The sequence below is a fragment of the Henckelia pumila genome, chromosome 1 (assembly GCF_033568475.1).
Source record: "Henckelia pumila isolate YLH828 chromosome 1, ASM3356847v2, whole genome shotgun sequence".
NCBI lineage: Eukaryota > Viridiplantae > Streptophyta > Magnoliopsida > Lamiales > Gesneriaceae > Henckelia > Henckelia pumila.
Genome location: NC_133120.1, coordinates 66,328,588 through 66,342,286, shown reverse-complemented (window position 1 = coordinate 66,342,286; position 13,699 = coordinate 66,328,588). Strand labels below are relative to the sequence as shown.

The window sequence follows — 13,699 nt, the reverse complement described above, 5'->3', positions numbered from 1 at the left end:
TAACTCAAAAAAGAAAAAAAAAAATTGCAATGCTTCATTAATAATATTACAATTAGTCAGTGGAACACAAAGGAACAAAATAAAATAAACAATATTGAAGAATAATCCTCCTGATTCCCATGGAAAAGAAGATAAATAAGAATTCAAAACAAACAATACCACTATACCTCTCAAATGATTCAATAAATTCCCGGTTCAAACTTTAGATACGACTTCGCGGTTTTTTCACCTCGAGAAGTGTCGAGTCTTGCTAGGACAGTTCTATGTTACATGATCTCTCTCTTTATCCTGGATATGACTCTTATCCCTTCCGATTGTCCTTCTTCGATGGCTTCGATTTTCTTCTTGGAGCTACCACAGCAGAAGGATCGACCAATGGGCCAGACCAAGCTTGGATAGGATCTTTGGAATAAGAGAAATTCATGGAACTGAAAGGTACGTCAGGCGGGTCAAAGGATGGATCAATGTGATGAGACGATCCTAAGGGATAACCGAGTCCCCCATCTTGGTGTGGGGGAGGAAACTTTTCGCTCTTGCTCTTTGCGTTTGCGTGTGTAATTAGTCGCCTCCTCTGTTTCATAACAAATATACATTGTTTAGGTAACTTGATCGAGACAAGAAAAGTCGAACCCATTCTCACTTAAGATTCTCAAAAAACACAAGGACCTTTCTTTTTGAGTTAAACTTATGGTTCTTTGAGACCGAGAATCGGTCACCACATTAGAACCTATAGCTAAAACTAGTAGTATAACTCGTACTCTAAGATGTATAGCTGTTCAGACAGTTTTGTCCCAGCCACGGCTCAAACTAAGAGTCAAACTCGTGCCTCGCTTTCGATAGACAACTAAGTTGTAACTCAAATATTTCATACATAGAACATTCTAAGCAGCGCCCAACAATTTCTTTTGGTAGTTATGATGCCCATAATTTCTAAAAGCTAAGAATCAGAGAATGACTCACAATTTCCCAAGATATCATATATATTATAACTTAGTGCATTCATTTTTTTGTTTTTTTAATGCTTTTTCTTATTCTCACGGCGGTGTTGGTAAAATGTCCACGTACGTTGTACACATATTCGATCCCAATGTCCAGACACTATCTTTGAGTATTTCAAACGTGTTCCATTTTTCTGTCTAAATGCTAGCAAATCTGAGATTCAAACCGGCATTCTACTCCAAAGAGAGCTACAGAAACGTAATTTTACAAAAGAATTCATTTAAAACTAACAATTCAAGATATCCAAGCGAGTTGATGATTCTAAAACACAATGTGAAAAAACAAAAGAAAAATGAAGAGGAACACAAAAAAAGAGAGAGCAATGACTCCATGAACAGATGAAGGGCGTAAATAAATTATTTATTGCAATTTGCAAATAACCAAAACCCTTCAAAGGAAAAGCATGATGAATTATATATACGACTATACGAGTGGTTCATTTATTTATCTTGTATGACTTACATCAATATTAGCTTGCAGCTCAGCATTGGCTTCAGGTGCCGGAATTGCTCGCTGCCGATCACGCGCACGTGTCTTCTTCACACCATCAGCTTGTGTTTTACCGGCAGCTCTTATCCTGCAGCCAAAAAAATCACCTATTTAACAAACTCGATGAAGCACACAAGTAATTGTTCATCCATTCATTAGAAGAAATGCAAATCATATGATTAGATGTCATTATATAAAAGGGCAGCATGCCAACAGATGCAAATACATGCATTTCATTTCTTTATTTGAACCTTAAAAACATCAGAATGCAAATACATGTTCATACCGCCTAGCTTCTTCATCACGACGCTTAGCATCCATCTCCTTGCTTGGTGGGTACTTTGGAAGGGCCGAAGGATCACAAGCATAAGGCTTCGTTGTGAAAAACTGTAAATGAGAAAATCGGATAAATTACTGTTATTTATGCTCCACACAAAAATTAGAACCACGACTCTTCGAATATTATTTCAAAGAAAAGAGTATTCTTGACTCCGTTGCAAGATTAGAGGAACTCACATCACTATTTAATGCAGCCGTAGCAGTTTGTCGCTCAGCGGGATCAATTGCAAGTAGACGATCTATTAAAAGCAACGATGATGGTGGAAAATCTTTAAATGTCTGTGCTATGCATCTTTTATATGATTGCTGGGGCTTGAATATGGTTGCATGAGGAAGCTTCGACTTCTTCCAATATTCTTCTGACGGTGAACCACATAGCTTGAAAATCCGATGCAACTGCTCCACCTACAAGAATAACACATAGTTTTCAGGCTAAATCAACACAAAGTATGACCTCGTGTACACGAATATGCTGAATATTGTCCCAAGCACCAACAGATATATCACATAGCTACTCCAAATGCCAAGCGATGAGAATCAAACGACTAGCATTCGCAAACCCTTGTATTTTACGTATTCTAACACTGAAGTAAGGTGTAGTTCATAATTACTCATTTTGTCTTTGTTTATTATTTTTTCTCCATTTAGGTTACATTCAGTATATCCAATCTAACGCAGGACTTCATGAGAGAGGATAAGAAAATATGTGCCCAGTACAAGCATGAGGTTAAAATCATGACATGTGACATCTACCTCTGTTCGCCCAGTCATTATTGGCTTCCCGGCAAATAGCTCGGCTAAAATGCACCCAGCACTCCACAAGTCAATACCAACTCCATAATAGGTGGCACCGAGAAGCAGCTCTGGAGGCCTGTACCATAGTGTTACTACACGACTAGTCATGGGCTGCTTGCCGTTTGGGTCAAAGGTGGAAGCTAATCCAAAATCCGCGATCTTAAGTACCCCTTCATCATCTATAAGAAGGTTTGATCCCTTTATATCACGATGCAATACGTGGCGGTTGTGGCAGTGTTCAAGGCCAGACAATAGCTGATGAATGTAGCATTTGACCTATAAAATCAATCACAATCTGAAAACATAAGAAAACGACCATACGACCATAAAAATTTATAACTTAAGGAACTACTTACTACCAAAATGAGTAAAGCAAAGAGATAAATAGCAAGAATCTCACCTGCGGCTCCGTAAACTTTATTCCAGGGCTAGAAGCGAGGCCAGCTAAATCATGCTCCATGTAGTCAAACACCAGGTACAAACTACATGACATCCTTGATGTCACCAATCCTTGCAGTTTGACAACATTGGGATGATCCAGTCGGCGTAGAATTAATATCTCCCTAGCCATAAACCTCACACTTTCAGGCTCCAAATTATCAAACCTAACCTTCTTTAATGCAACAATCTTCCCCGTTATGGCATCTCTAGCTTTATACACATTACTATAAGTACCTTGTCCGATCTAAACACAATAACCATAGCAAAAGTTACAGACTACATTCAAGTAATTATTGAATAAACTAAACAGGCAAATATGGTAATGAAATAAACAGCCTCTTGCCTTCTCAATTTTTTCAAATGTATCAGCGCGGCGTGGTGTCCAACCATTGATGGCCTCCCCCGCAACTGCTGAGAGCCAAGATGGCCACCCAGCAGCCACTTGCTCCCCATGGATGTGTTTGGGGGGATTACTTAACCTCGGATTTGGCCTAGACCTCCTCCTCTCACCTTTTGGGCGCCGTGCATTCCCCTCCTTTTGCTCCTCCCTCTGATTTTCGCCATTACGAACCTCACCAGCACCAACCTCAGACTTACTTACTGAATCAACTACTACCTTTTCTCTCTTCCCTGATGCCCTAGATGAATCTCTCTCTTCTATGTCAACCCTTCCCTTTCCATCTACAACGGCACCACTGGACGGCCCAGACGAAGAAATCTCTTTCCCAAAAACGCACCCCATTTCTTGAAAAGACAAGCCTTCATTTCTCACAACATAGCACACACTTGTTCCTCATTCAAACCCATCAATATAACCTTAACCCGAAAATAAAACCAACACTAACGCATCCAAAGCACACTAAATTTACAATTCCACACAAGACGAATCAAAATAAGCTTAACTCGATCAATTCTACAACGAGACACAAGCAAAACTAGATTTTCACAAAATGGGCACTAATTGATTGGTCAAAGATGCACTGAGAAGCGAACTCGAACAAAACAAAATGATCAACAGAGTAGTAATCAGGTACCGTAACAGAAGAACCCTAGATTTTGTGCTAAAAACAGATATAGCAAATATTAACAAAAGCCCACAAATTATGCGGTCGAGAGTGAGCTTAAAAAATCCAAAACCAACAAAAAGCTAACAAATTTGAAGAGAAGTGCAATATTATGAGATCTATTGCGCCTCCTTTTTTGTAGTGTGTTTTAGTGGGATTTCTGAAAGATCAAAGAACTAAAGTAGAATTTAAGCTCACTGCTCGAGTCTAGATGGGAAAAATAATAATAATAATATTGGCGGGGGCTTGATTTTGTGAAGAAGAAAGTGTTTGATCGAGTAGATCTGCTAATGATGGGCGAGAATTCCTCTGATAATGCGGAAACTTTTTTGTATAGTTTTACGGAAATGAAAATCTTGAATGTGCCAGTCCCAAGAATTTTTTACTCCGGGAAACTATATGGTAAAAAAGTTTTTTAAAACAAATAAGAGATAATTTGGTTAAATTTATTTAAAATATTTTATATATATGTTAGTTGTTTTATGAGTTTATTATAAGTTGTATGGTTTATTTTAAAAATAAATTGATAAAATATTTGGATAAAATAAGATATGATGTTTTAAAATGTTGATATGTTTGGTATTATAAGATCTTTCTATTATGATTATCAAAAACCATGACAATATTAACGCTGTATTTACTTAGTGGGATGAGATTACACGTGGATAAATCATATTATGGTTATTAAAATGATTTTGAAGGATTTAGAATAACGATGGATAAACAGTAACATGTTTACTTCGAGTTATTAATTTTGGAATTGAAATAATGATTGAAATATGAATGACAGTTTTACCCTCCACTTATGATATACAATCTTATGCTTAATTTTGTATTCATATAATTTGGATTGAGTTATTTTTTAACTAAATTATTATTGATTCACACGGAGACATTTTCATTTATCAAAATTATTAGGTATAAAAATATGTATTTTTTCAAAAATAATAAAATTGATAAATCGAGTTATAAAAAAAAAGAGGGAAAGAAATTGGGAGGGAAACAAAAGAATTGAAGGAGGGTAGATTAGGATTTATGTGTATTTTTTTCCACAAATATTGGTTAGAATGTGTTATCCCTTGTGTAATTAAGGATGTCTAATCTCATGAATTAGGGTTAAATGACGGGCCTTGAGATCTGTGATAATTGATTTTTTTAAAAAATAAACAATGGATTAAGTTGGATTAATAAATTTATCCTATTGTTATCAAGCTAAATAAACACACCCTAAATTGATATGCAATCATTTTTTAACATGTACATATAGTATTTAGCTTTATATTTTGATTAATATAATATAATATAATAATATTAATAATTGTTGTTACTAATTATAAGGATAATTACTGTAATTGATTATTAGATATTATAATAATTAAATTTTATAATAAGAGTGACACGATAATACTAATACACGAAATATCAATAATATTTATTGTGTATATAATTATAGTTGCAATCAGTATAATAATTGAGTGATATTAATTTATTATTATAGGCTTTGTAATGACGAAAATATTTATAACATAATAATGATGTCAATAATCATGTACTTGTGATAATTAACAATTATTTTTGCTATAACTGAATAATTAATCGTAATGGTAATTATATTAGTTATGCTAGAATTTGTATTAAAAATAATAATAAACAAACAAATATTATATAATAATAATATTAATTGGATATTAACCAATTTATATATCATATTATTTGAAACATTACAACATATATAAGGTTAATGTGGTCTCTAAAATAAATTCAAATAAGTTTTTTTAAAAAAAAAAAAAGTGATGGTATCCAACTTTCTTTGAAACGTTTTATAAAATGTCAAACAACATATTTTAACAGCTTATAAGCTGTTTTTTAAAAAAATTTAGCAAACACAATCTCATGACTTAAAAGCTCTCTCAATTCAAACAGTTTATAAGCTGTTTTTTTTTTTTTCCAATGGTGCTTATAACTTATAAGTTGTTACTTGTTAGAACATTAAAGTTTTATTAAGCACACTCTAATATAATATTTAAACAAGCACCGTTGACTGGTTATAAATTATTATTCAATAATCAAAACTCTTGTGAGATGATATCGCGCGTCAATTTTGTGAGACAAATCTCTTATTTGGGTCATCAATGAAAGAACATGACTTTTTCTATTTTAAATATGATCAGTATTGACCTGTTTCACGGATTTCTCACAAGAGATCTTTTTTTTTTTTTTTTTGCTAAGGTAAAAAAACATTAAATTAAATAGGGACAAACTCCCTAGAAGCAAAGTTTACAAGCCATGAAGGTATATTTTCACAATGAAATTCGAAACTAGACAACGAGTTAAGATCTGATATTTTTTATTAAAAAAAAATGTATTTTCCAGAATTTATTTTTAATTGGGCTTCTCCGATCTTGGATCGAATGGATTATAAGTTTGATAATGACACTGTAAAAATATTACAAATAAATATTCTTGGACATATAAATTTATTGAATTCTGGAATGATATATATTTGGAATATAATTTTGATCGATTTTTGGAATATAAGAGCTTTCAATTGATCTTCCAAATCGTTGAGTAGGACAATATTTAATAAAATGGGACACAATCATGGTACTCAGTAATATATATCATAATGTAAGCTTTTTAAAAAATGTTTGGACAACTATTTTTTTATGAAAACTTGTAAATTTTATTAAAAATTCGTAATATTTTGAATTACAAGTCGATCCAACCAAACATGAAAGTTCCAAACACTCACAAAAAAGATGTAGGAAAAAAAAGAGCAAATTTTGCTGAAAGTTGACCACTTCATTGGTCGTCCTTTTAGCATGAGAACTCTTAGCATGAAGAAAGGAAATGCCACAAAAACTAAAGAAACTCTATCTCTAAAAAACATAAACGAGTATGATTTAAATCACTTAAAGGCTTCGTGACTGATTGCACTACCAAAAATAAATCTGAAAAAACTTGAATTCTATGGAATCCGGTCCCTTCAGCAAGCAACTTTGAGACCCTCTCGGATAGCAAATAAGGATCATGCTACATGTATAATGAGGCTTACACATTAGGTTACAAACTCTATTTAAAATTACAAAATTATTCTACATACATTTTTAAAAGATTTTTTTTCCAAATTAAATGTAGAAATAATTTTGTAATTTTAAATGCAATCTGTAATCTTCTTTGTACATATAGCATTTTCCAACAAATAATTCCCCAAGCATTATTGAATCCGGCATTAGAAGTGTCTTGCCGAATGCTGTCAGCACCGCACCATCATGGGTTCGAAGCAGTCCCCCTACACCACACTTATTTGCACTAAAAAACCATGGTTAATTTAGCCACGATTTTATCAAAACCGTGGTTAAACAGCCACGGTTTAAAAAAACTGTGGTTAATTAGCCACGATTTTTGAAAACCGTGGTTAAATAACCACGGTTTTTTAAAATCGTGGCTAATTTAACCACGATTTTAAAAAACCGTGATTGATTTTTGTTTAAACCGTGACAAATTTAGCCACGGTTTTTTCAAAACCGTGGATGAATAACCACGGCTTAAAAAAACCGTGGGTAAGTTAGCCACGATTTTTCTTACCGTGGTTGAATAATCACGGTTTTATATAAACAGTGGCTAAAAGTAGCCACGGTTTGAAAAAACCGTGGTTAATTGTAGCCACAGTTTAAAACACCGTAGCTAAGTTTTGCCACGGTTTTTTAAAACCGTGGTTATTTAACCACGGTTTTTTTTAAAACTGTGGTTATATTTAACCACTGTTTTTAAAAAACCGTGGTAAGTTTATTTAACCATACAAAACCGTGGTTAAATTTAGCCACCGTGGTTAATCAATGTGCAAATTGCTCAAAAATCTCCAATACAAACATGTTTTGCTCTGCACTCCCTAGCCACTTTTTTGTACCACATTTTTTTGTTAATTTGTACTATATCTTGTATGGTTTTGTACCACATCTTGTATTGTTTTGTACCACATTTTATGATTAGGGATCCCAAAGCAAAACATGTTTGCATTTGGGGATTTTTGAGCAAATTGTCCTTAATCAATCACGGTTTTAATAAAACATTTTCATATGTTGTTTATTTGAAAAATATTTATTTTATATTGATATAATATATTTTCTTGATTTAATGTTTATTTTGTACAATTTTGATTGTTTAAAATAAATTTTTTTATTTTTTGTAGTAAATAAACTTTAAATTTTCTACAATTAAACTTTTAAATTTAAATTATATATAAGCTTAGATTTTGTTATCATATGATTAAATATAATAATAATATTATTATTATTATTTTGTGTTTTGAATTTTTATTTAATTATTTTTCTAAAAAATAAAAATAAAAATAATAAAATCGGGTTGTTCGGGTTGTTCGGGTTGGTTCGGGTCGAGAATTATTATCGTTATTGAGTAATTATTTTATATAATTATTGTCAAAATTATTATTACAAACATTAAATTATTATTTTTATTAGTATTATTATTATTATTATTATTATTCCTAATTTATTTAAGGGCAATTTGCTCAAAAATCCCCAAATGCAAAAATGTTTTGCTTTGGGGTCTCTAGTCATAAAATATGGTTCAAAACAATACAAGATGTGGTACAAAATCATACAAGATGTGGTACAAATTAACAAAAAATGTGGTACAAAAAAATGGCTAGGGAGTGCAGAGCAAAACATGTTTGCATTGGGAATTTTTGAGCAATTTGCACTTTATTTAATGAAAATGTCATGTCTCAAAAAGTAAAAAATATTGTTAATGAATGTTCCACTGTATTTATTATGTTATGAACCTAAAATTTATTTTGGTACACAAACTATTGATAAAAATGTCAAATTGGTACATGCAGTATTGAAAATGGTTTAATTGGTACATGATCCAACTAAGAAGTCTATTTATCCTTTTGTTTATAAAAATTTTATTAATTACATTATTTTGTTTTCAAAGTTATTTATTGATTAATATTTTAAAGATATCATATTTATTTAAATTATATCATGATAAATATTATTTTCAACTCAAATTATATAAGAACAAATATTGTAATATATCGATGAAAATTTAATTAAATATAAATATATGTAACCAAAATTTGTTGACCTTGTTTTAAAATTGTTGTAGCAAATATAATCACTATTTAATATTTCAAAATCTGGTATAATTGTTATGTTAGGAGTTCAAAAAAAAATTCAAACAGTAAAAATTTAGATCATGAAAAAAAAATTTCATAGTAAGAAACCTCACTCATTATCTAGATTTGCGTGATTCTAATGACATAAAATTTCTTTATTAAGAATTTATAAATTTATATTTTTTTACTCATGCTTGAATTTAAATATAAATAAATAAATATTTATTTTATTATATTTTTAATCTATATTAAATATATTTCGTGTATATGATTTATTCATTGCGTGTTGTTTTATTAATATATAATTTTTATATCAATTTTTTATCAAGAAAATGGATAATTATTTAATACAAATAGAAAAATATCATTTTATTATATATTGATTAATATAATTAATATATATTATATTTGAATAATTAATTTATTAATGAGTAAAATAAAGGGTGTTACTGCTCGAAATTGAAAATTAAATTTGAATAAAAAATTGAACTGTTAATTCAGTTCAGTTTTTTCTCCTGATTAACTTAATCGAACCGAAAAACGAATTTTACATAAGTTTTTTGAATGAATAAAATAAATAATAATTAATATAAAAATAACAAAAACCTACATTTTACTTCGGATTTTAAAAAACCCGGGCTTCACTAATAATTTTTGGTAGCTTTTTACTTCGACATATTATTTTTGAGGAAGTAAAACATTAAAAAATAAAAAAATTAATTATAACTGCTGAAGTAAAAAGATGAACCGGATCCAGACTTGATTTCTCTTTCACTTTTATTTCTAACCCAGCTCGCGTAGAAACAAATCATCAGCGATGCCCTTTCTTCTTCGACCAAACGGCCGTCGATTTCTATCTCCATCCATCCACCACCGCCGGAAACCGCTCGCAAACGCCATGATTTGAAAGCCCAAGGTCTGAATCCTTCTATTTTGGTATCAATTTGGGTTTTTTCACGCAGTGGAGTGTGTAGAAAACGTAATCCCTAACCCCGATTTAGAAACAACAGTTCGCAAATCCCGTCACTTTCCTTCTCCCCTCTCCAAGTTGCCGCCGCCGACACTGAACCCCGCTGGGAATGTGTTGGTCGTCCCTCCTCCACCAAACCCATAACTTGTAGGTTCGATCTAAGCCTTGAATCTCAAGTTAGGAGCCCGACTATGCGCGACTCGAAGCCATGTTCGCGGCTGGATATGCACCAGGTGACTGCCTTTCTTATTTATTAGTTATTTTCATTCGATTAGTATGTTTTAGCTTGGTTTCGAAGTTATTCCAGATTCTGTGCGCGAGCGTTTGTTTTGTTATTCCAGATTCAACCGCCCTTTCAACGCATATGAGCTATTTTTAAATCGTTTATAACTCGAAGCCAAGGACTCCAATCTTGTATTCTCTCCCCTCTCGATTCATGTGGTTCTGGTTTTGATTACCACTGGGTCGAATGGCGAAACCAGAGATCAGTACTGGGATTTCTCAAGACTTAATTATCTTTGGTTGGTGCATCCACGTACAATTTTTATTTGTCAGTTTTTAATCAGGAATTTGGTATTGGACCACCCTTTTTCTTGGTTTCTTCTTGAGTATCAGTCATTGCGAGAAAACTGAAATGCTGGTTTTGACTTGAACACTTTCTTTGTCATGGGATGTTTTGCCTTAAATTTTTTGATAGCTCTCGGTGAATTGTGTGAGAATACTCAATCAAGAATTTATATGTTCCAAACCTGTGTGCTAAAATCCAGATTCAAGGAAGGAGCCATTAATTTGTTTGACTATGCGATGCATTAGATATTTAGATTTGAAGTTGGACTTTTTTAAAAGGCAACAGGCTTCACCCGCCTTAAAAGATTATGTAACCTATTGTTATAAACAAAATAAAAACCAAATGGACTCTGCAGTTTGTTTTTGCATTTCTCTATATATTCTTTTATGAAATAGTTTCTAAATTTTTTGCAGGGATATTGTTAAGTGCAACATGTTGTCAAAGTTCTCCTCCCCAGGCATATAAATAATTAAATGTGTTTTTGCTGGTATTTTCAAGTGGCAGAGAAAATTAGAGAGTATGGCAGAAGAGATAATCGATGACATCATGGATGCGACAAAACAGTGATTTCAGAAACAGTAAAAAAAGAAACCATGTATCTCAATTTGTTATTTTTTCTTTCGCAGCGGAGAATTATTTTTGTCCTTGATTGGTTGTTGGTCTATGGTGCCTGAATGGTTGTGATCGACTAGGGTTTTTAGTGACTGGGGATGGGAGATTTTTAAGTGTCCTACTTAAATTGTATCAAGTTCAACTTTTGAATTTAATCTTCTTATTGAGGTTTTGAATCGGGACAATGGCTTGGGTTATTGGATCAGGCGTGTTATTTGATTTATTTTTCCATCTTGACACTGTAACAGCAAGAAAATGAAGAGATGCTGGCACCGCACTCTAATTTGGTCAAAGGTCCCCGATGCTTGTCGTATTGCTGATTCTTTATTTTTTGTAAGATTTTTTTATGATGTTCATATAAATGGTACTTGACAGCTGGAATGATACTCTCTCTCTCTCTCTTTTTATATTGGCTTGTTGTGTTTGGAGGGATATTTATATTGCTAGTCCGACCTAATTGAAGAACGGATCTTTATTTCTCTATGTCGAGCACTATAAAACTAGATTTCATGGTTGTGTTTCTCTGAATTCAGTAGTGTCCTGATTGCCTTCTGACATTCATTGGTTTTTCGATTTTGCACTCTCGCATACTTCTGATTTTTATTGTTAGTGTAGTTTTGTAGTAACTGGGTGTTTTATTTTTGTTGGTTTCTCTGAATCATGGATGGTTGTTGCAAAAGTATAATGAACTGCTATTTGCGGCTTTGGGACTTTTGACTTATCTAATGAACTTTTGTTTATTTTTTTGGACATTAGGATGCGAAGAAGAGGGTGTTGTTCATTGATTTTCCTCCAATTATGCAGCTTCAGTTAAAGCGTTTTGAGTATGATTTCATGAGGGACACAATTGTTAAGGTTAGTTGTTATAACTTTTGAAGTTTCACTTTTGTTTGATTAATGTTGGTATTTGATTATTTTTCGTTTGTTTTTTTTACTTTTTAGAGTAAAATTTGTTGCTTGTGTTTTCTTCATAAGGTATTGTTTAGTTTATCTCTTATGTTACGCAAGTAATTATTGGCTTCATCATGAATCTAAGAGTGATATGAACAGTTATCACTTGCCAAGTTAATTTCATGTTCAATAAACTTTGTTTCCTGTCACTCTTCCTTAATGGCAGCTTCCCACACAACAGAGAACCTGAGGAATGTAATTTGGAAAAATCTCGTCAACAAAAGCTGGTAAGTTATGTTTATAGTAAACATATTTTGTTTTTATCGCTATGTTTATTTATTTCTGGAAAATAATGGGAGAAATTGCAAAATAGGGTTTAAGAATGCCGTCACCTTTTCTTGATTCTTATATTTTGTCTTCTCATTACAAAAAGTTTTTTCAAGTTTACTTTCATATCTTTTACCTTTGCATTTTTTTTTGTTTAATTGATATTTTTTGTTTCAGAATAGCAGAGTTGATTTAAGATCATTTCAGCTCTGTTTTTTTTTTAGCATTTTGGCTCATTTTAATATTATTTTGTCTTACCATATTAAATCGGTTAAGTTATGTTATTTCCGGTGTTCCTTTTATTTGTGGGATGAACCTTCTGGGAGGTAGTGGTATTCCAATGTTATGGACATGTTGTTTTAGCTATGTATTTAGATTTTTAAATGTTAAACTATATAATTTTGATTAGTTTTAGTGTTTGTTGTGGGATTAGTTTTATTTTTTCTTTGTTTGATTTTATATGTTTTGGGAGATATTTTTATCTTTGATAAACATTTTCATTAGTTTTTATGCATTTGATATTCCGTGACTAATTTAGATTAGCCACGATTTTTTTCATTTCCGTGGCACCGTGGCTAAATTAACCACGATTTTTTATAACCGTGGTAATTTTAACCACGGTTTTTTTAAAAACGTGGCTAACTTTTACCACGGTTATAAAAAAAACCGTGGTTAATTTAGCCACGGTGTTTTGAAAAATCGTGGCTATTTTAACCTAAAAAACCGTGGCTAATTCAGCCACAGTTTTTTTAAATTCCTGGTTAAATTAACCACGGTTTTGCATAAAATCGTGGTTAAATTAACAACGATTTTTTTTTATTCCGTGGCTAATTTAGCCACGGTGTTTTTAAAAACCGTGGTTAAATTAACCACGGTTTTGATTAAAACCGTGGTTAAATTTAAACCGTGGCTAAATTTAACAACGGTGGATTTAACCACGGTTTCAAAAACCGTGGGTAAATCAATTTAGCCACGGTTTTGGTCGTGGCTAAACTCAAAGTTTTTTTGTAGTGTAATTGTCCTTTCCTTAAAGCTCGAATTCACATCCAGTCGATAGTAAC

At 32.1% G+C, this 13,699-nt stretch overlaps 1 protein-coding gene and 1 long non-coding RNA gene across 2 annotated transcripts; one reads left to right on the top strand and one right to left on the bottom strand.

The window, feature by feature from the left end:
- Positions 1-12: 12 nt before the first annotated feature.
- Positions 13-4,483, bottom strand: LOC140876357 (probable serine/threonine-protein kinase At1g54610). Its single transcript, XM_073280305.1, has 7 exons — positions 3,407-4,483; positions 3,023-3,307; positions 2,581-2,898; positions 2,005-2,232; positions 1,775-1,875; positions 1,462-1,576; positions 13-571 (listed from the first exon to the last, which is right to left on the bottom strand). The coding sequence occupies exons 1-7, from the start codon at positions 3,803-3,805 to the stop codon at positions 302-304; spliced, it is 1,716 nt and encodes a 571-aa protein (XP_073136406.1). The 5' UTR covers positions 3,806-4,483; the 3' UTR covers positions 13-301.
- Positions 4,484-11,668: 7,185 nt separating this feature from the next.
- LOC140880174 (uncharacterized) lies at positions 11,669-12,981 on the top strand. Its single transcript, XR_012149610.1, has 3 exons — positions 11,669-11,753; positions 12,177-12,275; positions 12,538-12,981. It is a non-coding gene; the product is annotated as an uncharacterized lncRNA (long non-coding RNA).
- The last annotated feature ends 718 nt before the right edge of the window (positions 12,982-13,699 follow it).

Coding starts and splice junctions, on each gene's coding strand:
- LOC140876357 (XM_073280305.1), bottom strand. CDS start 3,805: ATGGGGTGCGTTTTTGGGAAAGAGATTTCTTCGTCTGGGCCGTCCAGT. Junction 1,876..2,004: donor CGGCTGCATTAAATAGTGAT/GTGAGTTCCTCT, acceptor TCTCATTTACAG/TTTTTCACAACGAAGCCTTA. Junction 1,577..1,774: donor CGTGATGAAGAAGCTAGGCG/GTATGAACATGT, acceptor TTTTGGCTGCAG/GATAAGAGCTGCCGGTAAAA.